General features: G+C 39.2%; 1 protein-coding gene across 1 annotated transcript in view; it reads left to right on the forward strand.

Annotated features, from left to right (window-relative positions):
- Nucleotides 1-6,056: 6,056 nt before the first annotated feature.
- ZSWIM5 (zinc finger SWIM-type containing 5) overlaps nucleotides 6,057-20,040 on the forward strand; it is a 139,860-nt gene continuing 125,876 nt past the window's right edge. Inside the window, exon 1 of the mRNA XM_055586072.1 lies at nucleotides 6,057-6,721. Within this exon, the coding sequence (XP_055442047.1) occupies nucleotides 6,124-6,721 (598 nt within the window). The 5' untranslated portion in view covers nucleotides 6,057-6,123. The remainder of the gene's footprint in view (nucleotides 6,722-20,040) is intronic.

Consider the following 20,040-nt stretch of genomic DNA (forward strand, 5'->3'; position numbering starts at 1 on the left):
AGATGCTAGTCAATTGGAAATGAATAACAGGATTAACAAGCAGCAATTTAGGGCCCACATGGAATTAGAATAAAATTAATATTCTTGGTCAGCATCAATTTTCTTCAGGAATGCTTTATTTTCTAGCTAAAAACTGTAAAACATTGTATCAATTTTAAGTATCATCATCATTAGATGTTCTTTCCTCCTTCCTGTAACTTCCTCTGTATCAATTCTAGGTTTCCCTGGTTCCAGCTCAGGGTCACATATGGTTTCTTTCATTCTTCTTTTCTTTTGGAAGTTTTTTTGTTTTTATTTTTTGCTTGTGCCTTTGTTGCATGTCGGATCTTAGTTCCCCAATCAGGAATTGATCCGCACCTACTGTGTTGGAAGCATGGAGTCTTAACCACTGCCAGGGAAATCCCAGTTTCTTTCGTTCTTAATGTCCAGGCTATCTTAAGCAACCTAGTATCCTTCACTATTTGTTGTTGTTGTTTAATCGCTAAGCATGTCTGACTCTTTTGTGACCTCATGGACTGTAGCCCACTGGGCTCCTTTGTCCATAGGCTTTCCCAGGCAAGAATACTGGAGTAGGCAGCCATTTCCTTCTCCAGGAAAATCTTCTTGACCCAGGGATTGAACCCATGTCTCCTGCATTGGCAGGCTGATTCTTTACCACCAACCCACCTCCTCACAAATAGTAGCTTATTTATTTGTATTTGTTTAAAAATGGCAAATATATCAGAAAACACAAAATGTAGCTTCATGAGCTATCAGGGGAAAAAAGTCACCCTGCTACTCTACGGTACAATGTCATTATATCATTATTTTTTAGAAACAATAGGGCAGAAGCAGTTTATTCAGAGAAATTTCTTTTCCTACTGTCATCTGAATTGAGGCCACCACAATTCATGACCAGATTGTTGGAATAGGTACCTAAAAGATTTCTATGTCTCTTTTTCTCCCCTTTGAATAGATTCACCACATCACAGCCAGACGATTCATTCATTCATGGAACATTTATTGAGGGTCTATTATGTGCTAAGTACAAAGCACACTGGCACTCCCCTTGTGGCTCAGATGGTAAAGAATCTGCCTTCAATACAGGAGACCTGGGTTTGATCCCTGGGTCAGGAAGATTCCCTGGAGAAGGGAATGGCAACTCACTCCAGTATTCTCACCTGGAGAATTCCATGGACAGAGGAGCCTGGCAGGCTACAGTCCATGGGATAGAAAAGAGTTGGACACGACTGAGCGACTAACATACAAAGCATACTAATGAGGGAAGAGATGTGGAAAACATAGGTTACATTCAGTGCTATCATGCTACATAGATGTCTAACAACCTTCACTATCTCGGTTCCCCGTTGCCCATACTATAAACTTAACTTCATGTTCCTTAACCTGGCATTTAATATTACCCATAATGTGGCTTTAAAAGGCATTTCTAATCTTTATTTCCCATTTTTATATACAAACATTTATTTTTAACTGTTCCATGAATGTTCTGTACTTTTCAGCTTTTGGGCTTTTGCTGAAGTTGTTCAACATAATTGAAATTCCTTACCTAAGCTTTTGGGCATATTTGAATCCTATTCATTCTCCAAGACCTACATGAAATAAGACTACAGTAGAGCTCCCTCTCACAAGTTTTACCCAAACCAATCTTTCTTCTGATTCCCAAAATAATGAGTGCTTTTTCAAATCACCTGACAATCTTCTGAAGCTATTACTTTTTTTGTATTATTACAGTCTTTTACTGTTATTTAACTTTCCACATGTTTTATCATATCTCACTAACGATGTTAAGCTGCCAGAGATGAGATTATTTCTTGTTTAATGATATTTTGGAAAAGATCTATCAATAACTAGGGTCACAAAATAGATATAAGAGTAATAATAAAATAGTTTTCTTGAAAAAATTGGCAAAGAACACTCATATAAATGAAAGGATACATTATATTTATAAAGACAGTTGTGCTGCTGCTAAGTCGCTTCAGTCGTGTCTGACTCTGTGCGACCCCATAGATGGCAGCCCACCAGGCTCTGCCATCCCTGGGATTCTCCAGGCAAGAACACTGGAGTGGGTTGCCATTTCCTTCTCCAATGCATGAAAGTGAAAAGTGAAAGTGAAGTCGGCTCAGTCGTGTCCGACTCTTCGTGACCCCATGGACTGCAGCCTACCAGGCTCTTCCGTCCATGGGATTTTCCAAGCAAGAGTACTGGAGTGGTTGTAGTTGACCCCAAATTAATCTATAAATTTAATGTAATTCCAAGAAGAATTCCTGAAGGAATTTTGGAAACAGAGTAGATTATAAGATTTATATAGAAGGTTTAAAAAGTACACAGAGAGCTAATAAAAAATTGGAAAACAAAAACAAAGAAGGAAAATTCATCTTACCCGTCATCTAAATATTTACAAATTCAATTACATATTATCAAATTTAATTGGCAATTAAACAGTATGCACTGGAAAAAGAAAGTTACCAATATGATAGTAGGCAGCTGTGATACCATTTAATTAAATGAAGTATACACAAAACAATGTTACATATGCACACACACATAATTTAAAAATGGACTCCAAACTCAAGTTGTACTTGCTCCCAGGTATGCTATATGGAGGCAGTTAAAGTGGACTTCTGCTATATTAAGTAATAATTATTAATTCTGAGTGGTGAGTATATGGGTATAGATTATGCTATTCTTTGTACTTTTCTATAAATTTTAATGTCCTCCAGATAAGGAAAAACACCTAGTTAAATCAAACTTGTAAGAAACAAACTTGACACTTAATAAATGTTTAAAGTAACATGTCTTCTTATGTCCCAACCTCTATTAACCATAGTTTCCAGCTGTTGAGTAAACCAGATATTTACTCAAACATATTCATTGATTCAGAAAGAAAATTTTTTTGAGCAGCATGCTGAAGAAGACTCTTGAGAATCCCTTGGACTGCAAGGAAATCAAACCAGTCAATCCTAAAGGACATCAACCCTGAATTTTCATTGGCAGGACTGATACTGAAGCTGAAACTCCAATACTTTGGCCACTTAATCCAAAGAGCCAACTCATTGGAAAAGACCCTGATGCTGGGAAAGACTGAAGGCAAAAGGTGAAGGGGTCGGCAGAGGATGAGATGGTTAGCTAGCATCTCTGACTCAATGGACATGAATTTGAGCAAACTCCAAGGACAGGGGACAGGTGAAGGACAGGGAAGCCTGGTGTGCTGCAGTTGATGGGGTTGCAGAGTCTTATGCGACTAAGCGACTGATCAACAACAATAATATATGTAGCATTACAGTGAGTGTTAGAGATAGGCCTTTACATAGAAATATTTTCTGCTCTTACATTAGCTCATAATCTAGTTAGGGAGAAAGGCATTAAAGGAATACTCACCCTCAAAATAAACTCTGATAAGTTCTAGGAAGGAAAAGAATGGTGCCATGAAAGTCTGTAATTGTGGTACCAGATCTAAGGGAGTTGAGGGATTATGCTGGGCTTCCCTGGTGGCTCAGCTGGTAAAGAATCTGCCTGCAATGCAGGAAACGTGGGTTTGATCCCTGGGTTGGGAATATCCCCTGGAGGAGGGCATGGCAACCACTCTAGTATTCTTGCCTGAGAATTCCCATGGACAGAGGAGCCTGGCGGGCTACAGTCCATGGGGGTAAGAAAGAGTCGGACACCACTGAGCAACTAAGCACAGCACAGCACAGCAAGGGATTATGCTGGCTTCCATGGTAGCTCAACAGTAAAGAATCCCCCTGCTAATGCAGGAGACTTGGGTTCTATCCTTGGGTCAGGAAGATCCCCTGGAGAAGGAAATGGCAATCCACTCCAGTATTCTTGTCTGGGAAATCTTATGGACAGAGGAGCCTGGCAGGCTACAGTCCATGGGGTGGCAAAGAGTCGGACATGATTTAGCAACTAAACAACAAGGGTTTATGCTACTTCACAATAATTCATTTAGATATTTGCAGATATAAATCCATTTACAGACATAAACATGTTATCTACTACACTGAAGAAACACTAGATTTGAATTACTTCTAGTAAATTTTATGTGTAGGTTATCATTTATCATTACTACCTCCCTTTTACAAATAATATGATTAGCATCATACAAGTAACAAGTGTGATTTTCACTGTAATTCTGTAATTCTATAGCTATACTTTTTAAATTCTGAAGTGAAGTGAAAATCGCTCAGTCGTGTCTGACTCTTTGCAACCCCATGGACTATACAGTCCATGGAATTCTCTAGGCCAGAACGAGTGGATAGCCTTCCCCTTCTCCAGCGGATCTTCCCAACCCAGGCATCGAACCCAGGTATCCCACATTGCAGGCAGAATCTTTACCAGCTGAGCCATAAGGGAAGCCCCTTTAAATTCTGAGATTATAGCAAAATCAAGCTACTTCGGTCCCTGTACATCTTCAGTCATTTACTCTTTTCTAATCCTTATTTTATACTAAACTCTAGAAGTTGTTCATTTTGGACACAGAACACAATTGAAGGAAGTCTCTACAGTTTTTGGAACATTTTAACGTTTTAGAGATTAATTTGTTTGCAAATCTGAAATAAGTTTTCTTGACTGACCAACATACCGTCACTTACAACTCAGTATTGTTTATGGAGGAGTTAGTGGTAAAGTTGCTGTGTCAGAGTATAAATTGTCAAGAAGAAAACAGACATGATCTTTGCTCTCATGGAGTGCACAGGCAGTTGAACATTACAGTTCAGTTCAGTGGCTCAGTCGTGTTCGACTCTTTGAGACCCCATGGACTACAGCACGCCAGGCTTCCCTGTCCATCATCAACTCCCTGAGCTTACTAAATTCATGTCCATCCAGTCGGTGATGCCATCCAACCATCTCATCCTCTGTCGTCCCCCTCCCCTCCTGCCTTCAATCTTTCCCAGCATCAGGGTCTTTTCAAATGAGTCAGATCTTCTCACCAGGTGGCCAAAGTATTGGAGTTTCAGCTTTAGCATCAGTTCTTCCAGTGAATATTCAGAACTGATTTCCTTTAGGATGGACTGGTTGGATCTCTTTGCAGTCCAAGGGACTCTCAAGAGTATCCTCCAACACCACAGTTTACAATTCTTCAGCGCTCAGCTTTCTTTATAGTCCAACTCTCACATCCATACATGACTATTAGAAAAACCATAGCTTTGACTTGACGGACCATTACACAAATATATAAAAATATGTGTTACTTGTTATAATTAATATGAAAGTGCAGAAGACTGAGCCAAGTGAGGAAAATATAAAGCCTTAATTGAGACTGGACTCAGGTGATTAGAGAATTGTACCAAAAACCACACGAAAGTGTTTTGTTTCCTAGGATGCAAGGTTCTAAAACCCTTCAAATCCCCCAGAGGCTGTAGCTGCCGTGGCGGTGAGATCTTGGCGTCCCATTGTCCAGTCGGGGTCTGGCGCGACTTTGCCTGGCTCTGGACGGGACCGCTGACTTTATTCTACATTGCTGTGATGTGAGGGGAGTTTTCATCAATGAAACTTTCCAATTTTCCCCCCTAGCGTCTTCCTAGCGTCTTTCTGCCAGATCATTCGCTCCTCTGTGGCTGTCGCCCGTCTGGTCCATCTACCAGAGGACCCTTGATTTTGAGTTATCTCTCTTTCTCCGCCCTGCAAGCCTAGCACTTTGCTTGCGGCTTCGCGCAATACTCGCTCCGGGCCGTTTCACTTGGCCGCACAGTCCACTCCTTTCCCTCCAGGCTGCAGGTGGGTCGGAGGCGCGCGGGCTGGCGCGGGTGTCGGGCGCTCCTCGACCCTGGGTGTCCCCTAGGTGGAAGTCGGCCAGGCGCGAGCGCTCGGTGCGCATTCTGGGCAGTCTGCGCCTGGCGCGCGCCGCCAGCCCGTGCTCGCTCCCGTCCCTCCTCGCGCTCGCGGCGGCCCGGACAGCGCGCGCCGCCTCCCGCTCGTCCTCTGGCTGCCCCTGTCGGCCCTCGCGGCGCGCGCACCGGACCGGCCCAGGCTCCCCACTCGGGCCGGCCGGCTCGCGGGTTTGCTCGCCCCGCCCCTCGGTGCCGCAGCTGGGCGCTTGCGCGGGGCGCGTGGCCGTGGCCGGGGTCTCCGCCGCAGCCGGTGCCGCCGCCGCCGCCTCAGTCAGTCAGTCAGTCCCCAGCAATGGCGGAAGGAGGTGAGCGAGAGGAACTGCTCTCGCCGTCGCCGGTCTCTCCGGCCAAGCGCCTGTGCTCGTGGCCCAGTCCACAGGCTCACCACCCTCGCGGTTCGCCCGGGGCGGCCGGCGGCGGGGTGGGGGGCGTCGGCGGCAGCTGCCTAACCCCGGGGGCCCGCCCCCACCTGCAGCCCGAGTCCTTGCTGGACTGCGCCGCCAAGACGGTGGCAGAAAAGTGGGCGTACGAGCGGGTGGAGGAGCGCTTTGAGCGGATCCCGGAGCCCGTGCAGCGCCGCATCGTCTACTGGTCCTTCCCGCGGAATGAGCGGGAGATCTGCATGTACTCCAGCTTCCAGTACCGCGGCGGCCCTGGCGCCGGCGCGGCTGGCGGCGCCGCGGGGGCTTCGCCGGCCGAGGAGGGGCCGCCGCCACCCCCCGGGGCCGCCGCTCCGGCCGGCTCCGCCCCCGGGGCCGCCGTAGCGGGGGCGTCCCCCGGACTGGGCTCTGGGGCTGGAGTGGCCGGCGGCGGTGGCGGTGAGGGGCTCCCCTTCCGCCGGGGTATCCGTCTGCTGGACAGCGGCTCCGTGGAGAATGTGCTGCAAGTCGGTAGGTGCTCGCTCGGCTTCTCTCGGGTCCCCGGCCTCCTCTTCTGCAGGTGCCTTCTCTTTGCACAAGCCCTGAGCTAGGACCCCGGCTTTTTGCCCAACTCCCGATCCTCTGCCGAAGGACAAACTAGTCACATAAAAAACTTTTCTCAACATTTCGTCAGGTCCACTGCTGCTCTTTCCTCCACTACCCCCATTTCTTTTTGTTTGAGGAGCGAATAGGTCTCTTTTTTATTCTTCGTTCTACACCCCACGCCAAAGCAAAAAGGATGGGGAAGTATGGCTTTCTGGATGTAATCATTTCTGAAATGCGTTTTTCTAATTTAAGTTTAGAGAAGAGCGAACTGTTAGTGAATCTGGAGCAAGCGGTCTTACAGGGAACGTTTGAGGGACAGGCTGTCAGAGGCAATCTAGTCTTTGCAGATTGAAGCTGGGTATAATTAACTTTAAAAATGGGAAAAAATCTCAGCAAAATGCCGTGCATTTCAGACAGTTTTAATTATCTACTTTAATGTTTTTTTCCCCTGGACCAGATACTTGGGAATCTAGGCTGTGGACTTAACAATACCCGAAGATGGAAATGTGACAGCTTCTTCTCCACACCCCCACCCAAGGAAAAAAAAAAGGCACAATCTGGAGTGGGGGTGGGGTCTGTCTTCCTTGTCAGACTGGGGTAAATCAAAAGCTGGTCACGTTGGGTTTTTCAAATGCTTCTCATTTAACAAGTCTTCATATTTGCTTTTGTTTTATCTTTTTGTTTGTGGGGGAATGAAAATGATTTTTCTTTTATTGCTCTAGAGCTTCTAGTCAGTTTGTTCATCTTATTAAATATACAAATTCAGTAGTCCTGATTTGTGAAATGGATAGGGAGAAAGGAGAAAAAATGACATTGTTTAACACTGACTTGCTATGTGGGGAAATTTAAATACTGATTTTTTTTTTCTATTTGGACTGTTATAGCACTTTGGAAGTACACATTATCCATTTTATTGTATAGTATATGCTCATATTTACTGAAAAAATATTGATTTTTGAAAGGAGTTGGAGAGAGGCTGTTTTTAGAATTAAACAGACACAGGAACACATATAAACAGGAACCCCAAACATCTAGCTGTCTTCTCCCCAGGTAAAACAGATGTATTTGAATTTTTTTTTTTTTCCCATTTGAAGAGTAGCACATTGTGGTGTTTTATATAAAGCAACCTACTTTTGATTATTGAGAATCACTGAATCCTGTTTCTTTTTAAAGCAACATATACCACAATTTGTTTTGCAAATGTGAAATGTAAATTTATCTAAATTTATCCTGTGTCAGAATACAGAAACGGTAGATTGAGAAAGTTTTGTTTATTTGAGGCTATTCCTTTGTGTGTTTCTGTACATATTTGTAATAATGAATTGAATAACAGGTAATTAAAGTGTGCAGCTTTAATTCTGAAAGTATGAAAATGAATATGGGCATTTCATTATTCATCTGTAGATCATATTCTTTTTATGAGTTTATATCAATTAATTTTTAAGTTTCTTGTTTAAATATATTGAATTGAAAAGTTTCAAGTAGTCATTTTATAGTAAGAGATACTGTATTTGAAATAATTTTCAAACTTTGAAGGGGCAGTTGAGAAAGAAGAGTTTTAAAGAAGTATATATTTTGAAAATGACTATAATGTCAAGTTGTAAATGAAATCAGATGTTGTGAATGATCCAGGTCATGTTTAAATCAGATTTTTTTCTTCTACAGTATGAGAGTTGGCATGCTTTTTAGGATGATGAGCTCTTGTCTGATAGTTTTAGGGACTGGATAAAGAATATATTTAAGCATATTTTCTGATTCCTACATTGGATTTCATAGATGAAGGTAGGATAATGAATTAATCATTTTTAAGTAATGCTATTTGAGAAACATGAGTTGTGTAATCTTTATTTTTCTGATTTTAATTTATGCTAGTGAGGGTGAAAGAGAAGAATATTCCATTCTTTATCATTCTGAGTTCTGTATCTTGGCATGAACCACCGTTAATTTTTTTGGCTGCATCATGCATCATCTTCCCGCACCAGATGATCAGACATGGGTACCCTGTGTTGGGAGCACAGAGTTTTAACCACTGGACCACCAGGGAAGTCCCAAACCATCGTTTAGTATGTAAAATTAGAGAACCATTCCTCATCTCTTAAACCTAAAATGTGAGTATGTGACAATCTAGATGATAGGTTTTATAAAAGTATTACCAAGAGATAAGCAAAAAAATGATTTGTATATAGCAAGACAGTAATCATGTTCTTCACTTTATAATTTCACTTCACATTCAATATAGGGGCTTCCCTGGTGGCTCAGTGGTAAGGAATCTGCCTGCCAGTGCAGGAGACATGCGTTCAGTCCCTGATCCTGGAAGATCCCACATGCCTTGGAGCAACTAAGTGCATGTTCCATAACTACTGAGCCTGTGCTCTAGAGCCTGGGAGCCGCAACTACCAAACCCACGTGTCCTAGAGCCTGTGCTCTGCAACAAGAGAAGCCATTGCAATGAGAAGTTCATGCTCCGCAACTAGAGTAGCCCTTGCTCACCACCGCTGGAGAAGAGCCCGAGCAGCAACGAATATCCAGCACAGCCAAAAATAATAAATAAATAAAGTTACTTTAAAAAAAACCCTCAATATAATTACTCAGTGCTACTATTAAAAATTCTTATTTATTTCCTTACTATATCCAAGCCATAGTTAAAACCTCCGAATTGGAAAGTTACTGAAGGCTGATGCTTTAGGAAGTAAGGGAAATTAGGGTATTTCTTTTAAACATTCTTTTAAAGCAAAGATTCATAAAGGAATTTAAACAAGGTAAACATGAAGTATTTTAAATACTTTATTACTTAAATAAGTAAATTTAAAAATAAAGAAAAAGCACAACATAAAAGAAAAAAATTGAAACAAAATAAATTAGACAACAAAGACTTTGTACAAAGAGTATTTATATTCAGTAACTTCTGATTACTTTCCACATGGAATCTGGTAATGGGACGTCATGGACTGGTTAAAACACAAATGCTCTGTAGAAAACATCCAATTTTGAATTAGAACTAAAAGTTTCCCAGCTTGATATAAAGAAATGGGAGGACTGTAGCTTGTTATGCTCAAAGGATACATTTCTTTTACAAGATAGTACTGAATCAGAGATATTGCTCCTTGTAAAAGGGGAAAATTATAAATTAGTCTTTTCATGGACATCTGTAAGTTTGAAGCTCTGTGAATAGATCTTTCTGTTCTCTCGGTATTATGAAGGTAATAGAGTTCAGATGTTTTAAGCATCTGCATTTTAACCTGTCTAAGGAGCCCATGGAAATAGTTGTAGTATAAACCTTGGGAAAATACTTACTCAGGAATCTGCAGATGGTATAAGAATGGTACAAGTATAATTTACTAATAATTTTAAGATGTTGACCCATCATCATATTTTAAATTAATGTCTCCGTGTCTGGTAGAACTTAAAGGAGGATTGTGTCTTCTCAGGGAAAACTGACTTGATTGATGGAAAAGAAGCATTGATAGTTTTTCTCTTGTATGCAGAAATATTATATTTATTTGAATATTTAGATTTTCAAAAATTGGATAAAATCTTACAGGGGCCTTCAGTGTTGGTATATCTTAATTATACAAATGTTTATCCAGAAATTATCATATATTCTGACAGTTGAGCCCCATAGTTTTAGCCTACACATTTTCTAATAAATGCATAATTTGTGTGTGGATAATCTTCAAGACTACAGTCACAATGCTAAGTACTACTTTATGTGAAAGAAATGTAATTACAAAGTCAATAATAATAAAAAGATCCATTTCTGGAAGTTATTCATAGCTTACACATTAAGTAGTTAAGTTTATAATTATGAGCATGTATATATTATCAATAAACATCTGTGTAATTATTCTGTAGTACAGCTTTTGTAAAGTGCAGCAGTAATAAGTATTGCTGGTGTTGATTTCTATAGGTAATTTATTTTTAATCTATATTATTTAGAGGAACAAAAGATACCCTCACCTAAAAAGCTGTATAGTGTTGTAAGTTAGAATAGATATAAAATCATAATAAAATTTCTATGTGGGGAAAAATGACTTAATTTATATGTGAGATATTCCAGCAGGGAAAGCAGCTGCATACCTTTAAGGGATAAGTGGTAACATTTTTTAGAGTAGAAACTTAGCAGGTTTTAAAATCACATTGCTCTTTTTCTTTCTTAGGCAATGAATTTTCTCCTTCCTCTTCTACCACAGTACCTCACACACATATCTTAATATTCAAGTTATTGTTAATTTCCAAAAATATACAAACAGCTCCTGTAGTTTAATATGAAAAAAACAAACAGTCTAATAAAAAAAAATAGGCAGAAGACCTAAATAAACATTTTTCCAAAGAAGACATGAAGATGGCTAACAGGCACATGAAAAGATGCTCAGTTCAGTTCAGTTCAGTCACTCAGTCGTGTCCGACTCTTGGCGACCCCATGAATCGCAGCATGCCAGGCCTCCCTGTCCATCACCAACTCCCGGAGTTCACTTAAACTCACGTCCATCGAGTCGGTGATGCCATCCAGCCATCTCATCCTCTGTCGTCCCCTTTTCCTCCTGCCTCCAATCCCTCCCAGCTTTACTATGATGAAATATCTCCTTACACCAGTCAGAATGGCCATCATCAAAAAAATCTATAAAAAAAGTAAGTGCTATAGAGGCTGTAAAGAGAAATGGACCCTCTTACTCTGTTGGTGGAAATGTAAATTGGTTCAGCCTCTGTGGAGAAGTGTATGGATGTTCCTTAAAAAACTAAAAATAGATCTACCGTATGATCCAGCAGTCTTACTCCTGGGCATCAATGTTCATAGCAGCACTATTTACAATTACCAAGACATGGAAGCAACCTAAATGTCTAGAGAAAGATGAATAGATTAAGAAGATGTGGTACATATATACAATGGAATATTACTTAGCCATGAAAAGTATGAAATAATATCATTTGCCGCAACATGGATGGACCTAGAGATTATCACACTAAATGAAGTTAGTCAAAGACAGATATCGTATAACTTATATGTGGAATCTGAAAAGTGATACAAATGAATTTATTTACAAAATGGAAATAGAGTCACAGACATAGAAAACAAACATGGTTACCAAAGGGGATAGTGGGAGTTGGGGTGAGATAAATTAGAAATTTGGGGTTAACATGTATAGACTACTACATATAAAATAGGCAGACAATGAGGATCTTCTGTATAGCACAGGGGAACTATACTCAATATCTTGTAATAACCTATAATGGAAAAGAATTTGAAAAAGAATATATATGTGTGTCTATATAACTTTCACTTTGCTTTACACTTGAAACTAACATAACATTGTAAATTACACTGCAATAAAAAAAAGTTTGTTGAATAGTGAGTGTTTAGAAATTTAAAACAGACTTAGTTAAGAGAGAGAGATGTGAATTTTTATAATGAGTATGGTGCTAGAAGATAAAGGGAAAACTCCATACTTGTGGGTATAATAAGCTGATAGCAATAAGTGGTATAAGTGTTGCAACAGTGTGTATCTTTTATGTTGACTGCTTCCTGTGAAGAATGGTGATTTATCAGTTTTTTTCCAAAACTGTAGATGAATTCTTATTGAAGGTAACTTTCTCAATGATAGAGCTTTAAAGACAATGAATAAACTAAAGTTAGTAGACTTTTAAAGGTTATTTTTATTTTAGGAATTAAAAATGTATTACTGAAGTGTAAATACAAGGTCTAAATTTTGAAGTGAAAGGACTAGAAATTTACTTAAGCCTGTGTGAAACAGTTTCATTGCACTTGTTTCAATAACAGCTGTTAAAAATCAAGACATTAACAGTATCTTAGAGTTGATGGTTATATAAATATACATATGTATCTATCTACCTATCTGTATACATGTTAAAATGTATAGAACTATTCTCCCAGAAGTCAAAATTACTGTTATTTTAGAAAATAATTTTAAAAATAAAGACATTAATATTAGTAACTTAACATACAAGAGATACTGAAAATGCTGTATTAGTTTCCTATGGCTACTGTAACAAACTTCCACAAACTGGGTGGATTAAAACAATAGAAATTTACTGTCTCAGTTCTGGAGGTGATAAGTCTGAAATCAAGGTATCAGCAGGGTCATGCTCCCTCTGAAACTAGTAGGGAAATCCTTCCTGCCTCTTCCTAGCTTCTGGTGGTTTGCCAGGAGTCTTTGGCATTCCTTGACATACAGCTCCATAACTCCAGTTTCTTCTTTGTCACATGGCATTCTTCCTATGTGTTTGTATTTTCACATGACCATTTTAGAAGGACAGCAGTCATATTGGATTAGGGGCCTACCCTGCTCCAGTATGACCTCAGTTTAACTAATTACATGTGCAATGACCCTATTTCCAAATAAGGTCACATTCTGAGGTGCTGGAGATTAGGACTTCAACATATCAGTCTTGCTCAGTTGCTCAGTTGTGTCCGACTCTTTTGCAACCCTATGGACTATAGCTCGCCAGGCTCCTCTGTCCATGGAATTTTGCAGACAGGAATACTAGAGTGGATTGCCATTTCCCCCTCCAGAGGATCTTCCCAACCCAGGGATCGAACCTGCATCTCCTGCTTCTCCTGCACTGTAAACAAATTCTTCACCTTCTGAGCCGTTGGGGAAACCTATCAATCTTGGGAGAACACAGTTCAACTCATAACAGCTTCTCATGCTTGTTTCTTATTGCATAACATAGTTTCATGTGAATTTTAAACTTTTATATGTTGAATATGGCTTTAATTAGCTATCACCACATCTATTTTATTAGATAAGCATTATTTCAGTTTAACTGACTCAGTTTGCATGATTGATTATTTAATATTTTTAAATACATGTGGAACTTTTTTGATAGATAAGGGGTCATTTAAAGGTTAAACCTGTAAGCTTTTTATCATTCTTTATAAAAAATGATGACTGTGCATTACAGCACTCAGGGCATACACACGTGGATGAACAGATACCTGTCAGATTTTTTTTCATGAACACCATTTATAACTCATTTATAGAAATAGGTAACCCTCAGTTGTCCAGGTCCTTTTCAGCATCTCCTTCAGTCAGATCACCAGTGGCTTGAGTGTTCTGCCAGTTCTGCACAATACACTGTACATGAAAGTATGAGACCTCATTGATAGTTTAAGGGCATAGAGATTGCAGTGCATGAAGTTATCATTGAGAAACAGGAGGGCAAGCTGGAGATGCTGTTCAAGCTCATCCTGGTGGGAGATAAGAGCCTGAGCTGGAGGGCCCCATGTTTGGACTTTCTCTGTTATATGCATAAGGAAGTTCTGCAGCTACTGACGTAGAGCAAGTGAGTAAACAGAACAGAGTCCTAGGTCAGCTTGCAGAAAGAACCCTAGGAGAGCAGAGAAATAAGGACAGTTGGATATCTTGTAAGTCTTGTAAGCTGACCTCAGTCTCTTTGCTGGGAGAGGTTTAAGGAGGCACTTTCTTTCTGAGATTAAGAATTTTACCACTCTGTCATGTCCTACTGATGCCCCATCCCTTCACTGTACCTTCTTTTTCCTGCTAATTCTGTGGTAATGAATGTAGTTTCTGAGTTTACTTTGTATGATTCGATGTTGGGGCATTTGGAGGTACCAAGACCCTGGCAATTTTATGTGGCCTTTTGGACTGTCCTCTAAAAAGAAAGGGGCAGGCAGGAAGAAGTGGGGATCCCAGAATTAGTACAGGAGGAGGGGCTGCTCATTTAGCTTACTGTTAGCAACAACTTCCTATATTAGGGATAAAACATACACATGCATTAGAGCTGGGGTATAGACCATAGGCGATGAAGAGAAAAATGGTCAGTCCTCTTTGGGGTCTAGAAGTCAGCTGCAATGTCACAGTTACTTAGGGTGGTCAATTAGCTTTCTCACTCTGCTTTCACTATTCTTTTTGTCTCCTGCAATGATTGGTGATCACCCACTGGATAGAGGCACATTGTCAGAGATGAATAAGCCTGGTAACTGACTTGCAAAATAAATTAAGACCTGGGAGAGGTGCCATCCTTCTTTCCAGCTGGAGAGACCCCAACACCAAATAGTTCTATAGGGAGCCTGATCATCAACTTCCAATTCCTCACAGAGCCAACCCATGTCCCACTCTGAACTCCCACTGGAAACACTGCTTCTCTAATCTGGGAGTTCTTGAGGAGTTAGGCAGAAGTGGCTGGAGTTGACTCTCCTTCTGGGACATCACTTGGGCTTTGGTATCAACAAAGTGGCTGACACTTATCTTCCAACTCAGACTGGCTGGGACAGGACAAGGGCTATGCTTGATCATGACCAGGCTTGACTGCTCCCAGCCTGGAATGCCCCTGCTCTGGACCTCTCATTTCTTTTTATTGGTTTATTTTTCAGTGCATCTTTAATTTGTATAGAAATAAATTAAGATGTAAACAAAAAAGGAAAAAGGTAACCCTGAAAGCATATGAACCATGTCTTAACTTTTTCCAAAGTGTTAGTTGCTCAGTTGTGGCCGACTCTTTGCGACCCCATGGACTGTAGCCTGCCAAACTCCTCTGTTCATGGAATTCTCCAGACAAGAATACTGGAGTGGCAAATAGCCAAAGCAAGCTTGAGAAAGAAGAATGGAAATGGAGGAATCAACCTGCCTGACTTCAGACTACACTACAAAGCTACAGTCATCAGGACAGTATGGTACTGGCACAAAGACAGAAATATAGATCAATGGAACAAAATAGAAAGCCCAGAGATAAATCCTTGCACCTATGGACACCTTATCTTTGACCAAGGAGGCAAGAATATACAATGGAGAAAAGACAATCTCTTTAACAAGTGGTGCTGGGAAAACTGGTCAACCACTTGTAAAAGAATGAAACTAGAACACTTTCTAACACCATACACAAAAATAAACTCAAAATGAATTAAAGATCTAAATGTAAGGCCAGAAACTATAAAATTCCTAGAGGAAAACATAGCCAACACAGTCTCTGACATAAATCACAGCAGGATCCTCTATGACCCACCCCCCCGCAAGCAATTGAAATAAAAGTAAAAATAAATGGGACCTAGTTAAACTTAAAAGGTTTTGTACAGCAAAGGAAACTATAAGCAAGATGAGAAGACAGCTTTCAGAATGGGAGAAAATAATAGCAAATGAAGCAACTGACAAAGAATTAATCTCAAAAATATACAAGCAGCTCATGCAGCTCAATACCAGAAAAAATAAATGACCCAATCAAAAAACTGGGCCAAAGAACTAAACAGACATTTCTCCAAAGAAGATATACAGGTGGCTAACAAACACATGAAAAGATGCTCAACAACATTCATTATCAGAGAAATGCAAGTCAAAACCACAATGAGGTACCATCTCATGCTGGTTAGAATGGCTGCTATCAAAAAGTCTACAAATCTACAAGCAAGAGGGTGCGGAGAAAAGGGAACCCTTTTACACTTTTGGTGGGAATGCAAACTAGTACGGCCACTATGGAGAAGAGTGTGGATATTCCTTAAAAAACTGGAAATAGAACTGCCATACAACCCAGCAGTCCCATTGCTGGGCATACACACCAAGGAAACCAGAATTGAAAGAGACACGTGTACCCCAGTGTTCATTGCAGCACTGTTTGCAATAGCTAGGACATGGAAGCAACCTAGATGCCCATCAGCAGATGGATGGATAAGAAAGCTGTGGTACATATACACAATGGAGTATTACTCAGCTATTAAAAAGAACGCATTTGAATCAGTTCTAATGAGGTCGATGAAACTGGAGCCTATTATACAGAGTAAAGTAAGTCAAAAAGAAAAACACCAATACAGTATACTAATGCATTTATATGGAATTTAGAAAGATGGTAATGATGACCCTATATGTGAGAGCAAAAGAGACACAGACACAAAGAAGAGACTTTTGGACTCTGTAGGAGAAGGTGAGGGTGGGATGATTTGAGAGAATAGCACTGAAACATGTATATTACCATATATGAAATAGATTGCCAGTCCAGGTTCGATGCATGAGACAGGACACTCAGGGCTGGTGCACTGGGATGATCCTGAGAGATAGAATGGGGAGGGAAGTGGAGGGGTGTTCAGGATGGGGGACATTTATACACCCATGGCTGATTCATGTCAATGTGTGGCAAAAACCACTACAATATTGTAAAGTAATTAGCCTCCAATTAAAAAAAAAAAGAATACTGGAGTGGGTAGCCATTCCCTTCTTGAGGGAATCTTCCTCACCCAGGGATCAAACCTGGGTCTCCTGCATTGCAGGTGGATCATTTCCATCTGAGCCGCCAGGGAAGCCCAACTTTTTTCAAACCCTAAGTTAATATGGTTTGGAATTGTGATATTAGTAATATATTACAGTCTATTCCAGATTACTATTATGTAAATTTTCTACCTTGTGGTTTATATATAGGCTTATTTCTTTCCTCATATAGGCAGCATGCTTCTTGGCCACTTTTAACCTGTCATGGAGCTGGTATACTGACGAAATCACACTCATTTTAATATTAGCTTTAGCATTATATTATCATATGATAAATTTCTCTGATACTTTTCATAATCCCATATAGCCAACTGATTAATTTTTGGTTCTCAGTATTGAGAAAAATTGTTCTCCTTCTTAGACTATATAATGTGATATGCCTTAAATTGATACTCAGTAAATGCTTATTGAATGAATGAGCAAGCTGTTATATAATTTAAAAATATTTAGATAATATGAAAATCTCTCTTTATTGATTTGTATGTAATGGGAGCCTAGAAGATATACTGGCAAAATGTAATTTCTGGATGTTTTTGATTTTTAAAACATTATATAGATTTAAAAATACCAATGAAGCTTATTAACTAGTTTCTGATTCTTTTCATTGGATATTTGGTCACTTGTTTTGTGTAAAGCTCAGTAAATAACTATTTACTTACTTTAGATGGAAATCATTCCAAAATACTTTGTATTTTCCTATCTTAGACTACAAACCCAAGTTGGATACCAAAGCCTATGCTTCTAAGAACTACATTATGTTGCCATCTTTATGTGGGTGGGAGATTGTAGACTGAGAAAGTACTTGACCCTAAGAGATTCTCTGAAACCTGATACAGCTGATTCACTTTGTTGTACAAAAGAAATGAACACAACATTGTAAAACAATTATACTCCAAAAAAATTAGTAAATTTTATTGAATGTAAATTTTGCCTCAGAAATTGGTTTTAAAGGAAAGAATGGTAGGTTCCAATCGTTGATTTCGCATTAAAATCGCTGGAGAGATTTTAAAGAAAGTGCCAAGGACTTACCCTAAATTAATTAAAAGTCTGTTGAGAATGAGGACTGATCCTCAGAATTTTTAAAGAGCTCCTAGATGTCTTATGTGCAGCCAGGGTTGAAAAACACTGTTCTAGAAAAATGATCACCTTTATTAGTATTTTCAGTGTTTTTAAACTTACTGTAGACAATCAAAACATTATTTAATATTTATTACACAAATGCTTTGGACTATGTCAACTTTCTTTTCTATTTCAGCCTGTTGTATTCTATCTTTAGATTTATTAATGGATCTCAAGGAAAATTATTCTCTTTCACTTAAAAAATGATTGTCTGTGTTTTGAAAAGGTCCTATGCAAAAGTGTTTAAATTCTTGCCATCAAAAGACACTTGTATAAATGTAACACCAACATATAATTTTATTCATGTTTGTTCACTCCTTCACTCAATTGCAAAACTTAACATTTAACATTCTAAAGTACTCAGTGCAAAATAGAACATAAATTCTGTATTTAAGGAGTGTATAGTTTAGTATAGGATACACATTAAAATAGCATTTAACACAATGTTCTCTAGTAATAGAGGTAGTTACTGCAGAGGTAAAGAGTAGAAAGTGATTAACTAGAGAAATGGGGCTAGCTGGATAAATTACTCTTTTAATATAACTTCAATTATAAAAATATTAAAATTATGTTTAACAGTACAATAAAGATTGAAGACATTATTTATCGCTTACAGGTTAGATTGATCCTTCATGAAGTTCCTTCTAATTAACGTTTCTCTGCCCTGTAATACTCTAGTTCATAGTTGACTCAAAGGGGTGACATTAGCAGGCAGGAAGATGACAGAAATATTGCCAGATTTTTGTTTTCCCTCAGTATAAATTTTACAGATTTCTGTCTTTAGAATAACTTTATTGTATCTTCATAGGATCTTTTAAAAAAATCATTGCTTTTTTAAGGTACAAATATATGATAGAGCTAATCAGTAAAATAGATTTTGGTCTATCCATCCATTCATTATCCTGCATTCTGTAATCAGCGGGAAAATGTATTATGCCTTTAAAAGCACTTGGAGATAATTACATCTCTTCCCTACTCGTTTATGGTCTTATTGAATGGAAGCTGGTAGCATTAATACATTCAGGAAAAGTCATCCTGTTTTTATTTTGCTTAAATCTATCAATACCTGGTAAACTGACAGGACTGTCAAGAATCACCGACATACACTGATGTTAGTGGTATAAAACCCTTCCCCATGTCATGGTTACCTCTTGTGAAAAAATAATTTTGCTGATCTTTTCTCTCACTCAGTATTACATTATTATTTTTATTTTTAATTAAAGTATAGTTAATTTACAATTTTATATTAGTTTCAGGTATACAACATAGTAATTCAGTTTTCTATAGATTAAACTCTCAATATTATTGTACTGTTTACTGGTATGTATATTTGCATGTTCTATCATATATATTATCACATATATGTAGAGACCCTACAGCAGGTAGCCTCGGAATTCTGGCTCCTCACTACATTTCAGTTTCCCCAGCCGTGGTGGTGGTGGTACATGCTCAGTCTTGTCCGACTCTTTGTGACCCCATGGACTGTAGCCCATTAGGCTCCTCTGTCCTTGGGATTTCCCCAGCAAAAATACTGGAGTGGGTTGCCATTTCCTCCTCTAGGACCAACAGTTGTTTTGAGGATAAATCAACATGTTAAGTATTTAAAACAGAGCCTAACTCTTACTAGGTATTATGTAAATATTCATTCACTATTATTATTGTACCAAAATTGTTGAGATATTCCATGTTTGTTACCTTTCCTTTAACCTTCATGCCACCTCTGAAGCCTTTCAATCTGACTTCTGCTTTCACTCACTATGTTAAAATTGATCTCTTAAAGGTTACCAGTGACCTCATGATTGCCAGACATAGTATCCTTTTTTCAGTCCTCATCCTTTATGACCTCTGTATAGAATTTTCTATAGTCTTTTAAAATACTTTTTCCTAGATTTT

The sequence above is a fragment of the Bubalus kerabau genome, chromosome 6 (genome assembly GCF_029407905.1).
Source record: "Bubalus kerabau isolate K-KA32 ecotype Philippines breed swamp buffalo chromosome 6, PCC_UOA_SB_1v2, whole genome shotgun sequence".
Taxonomy (NCBI): domain Eukaryota; kingdom Metazoa; phylum Chordata; class Mammalia; order Artiodactyla; family Bovidae; genus Bubalus; species Bubalus kerabau.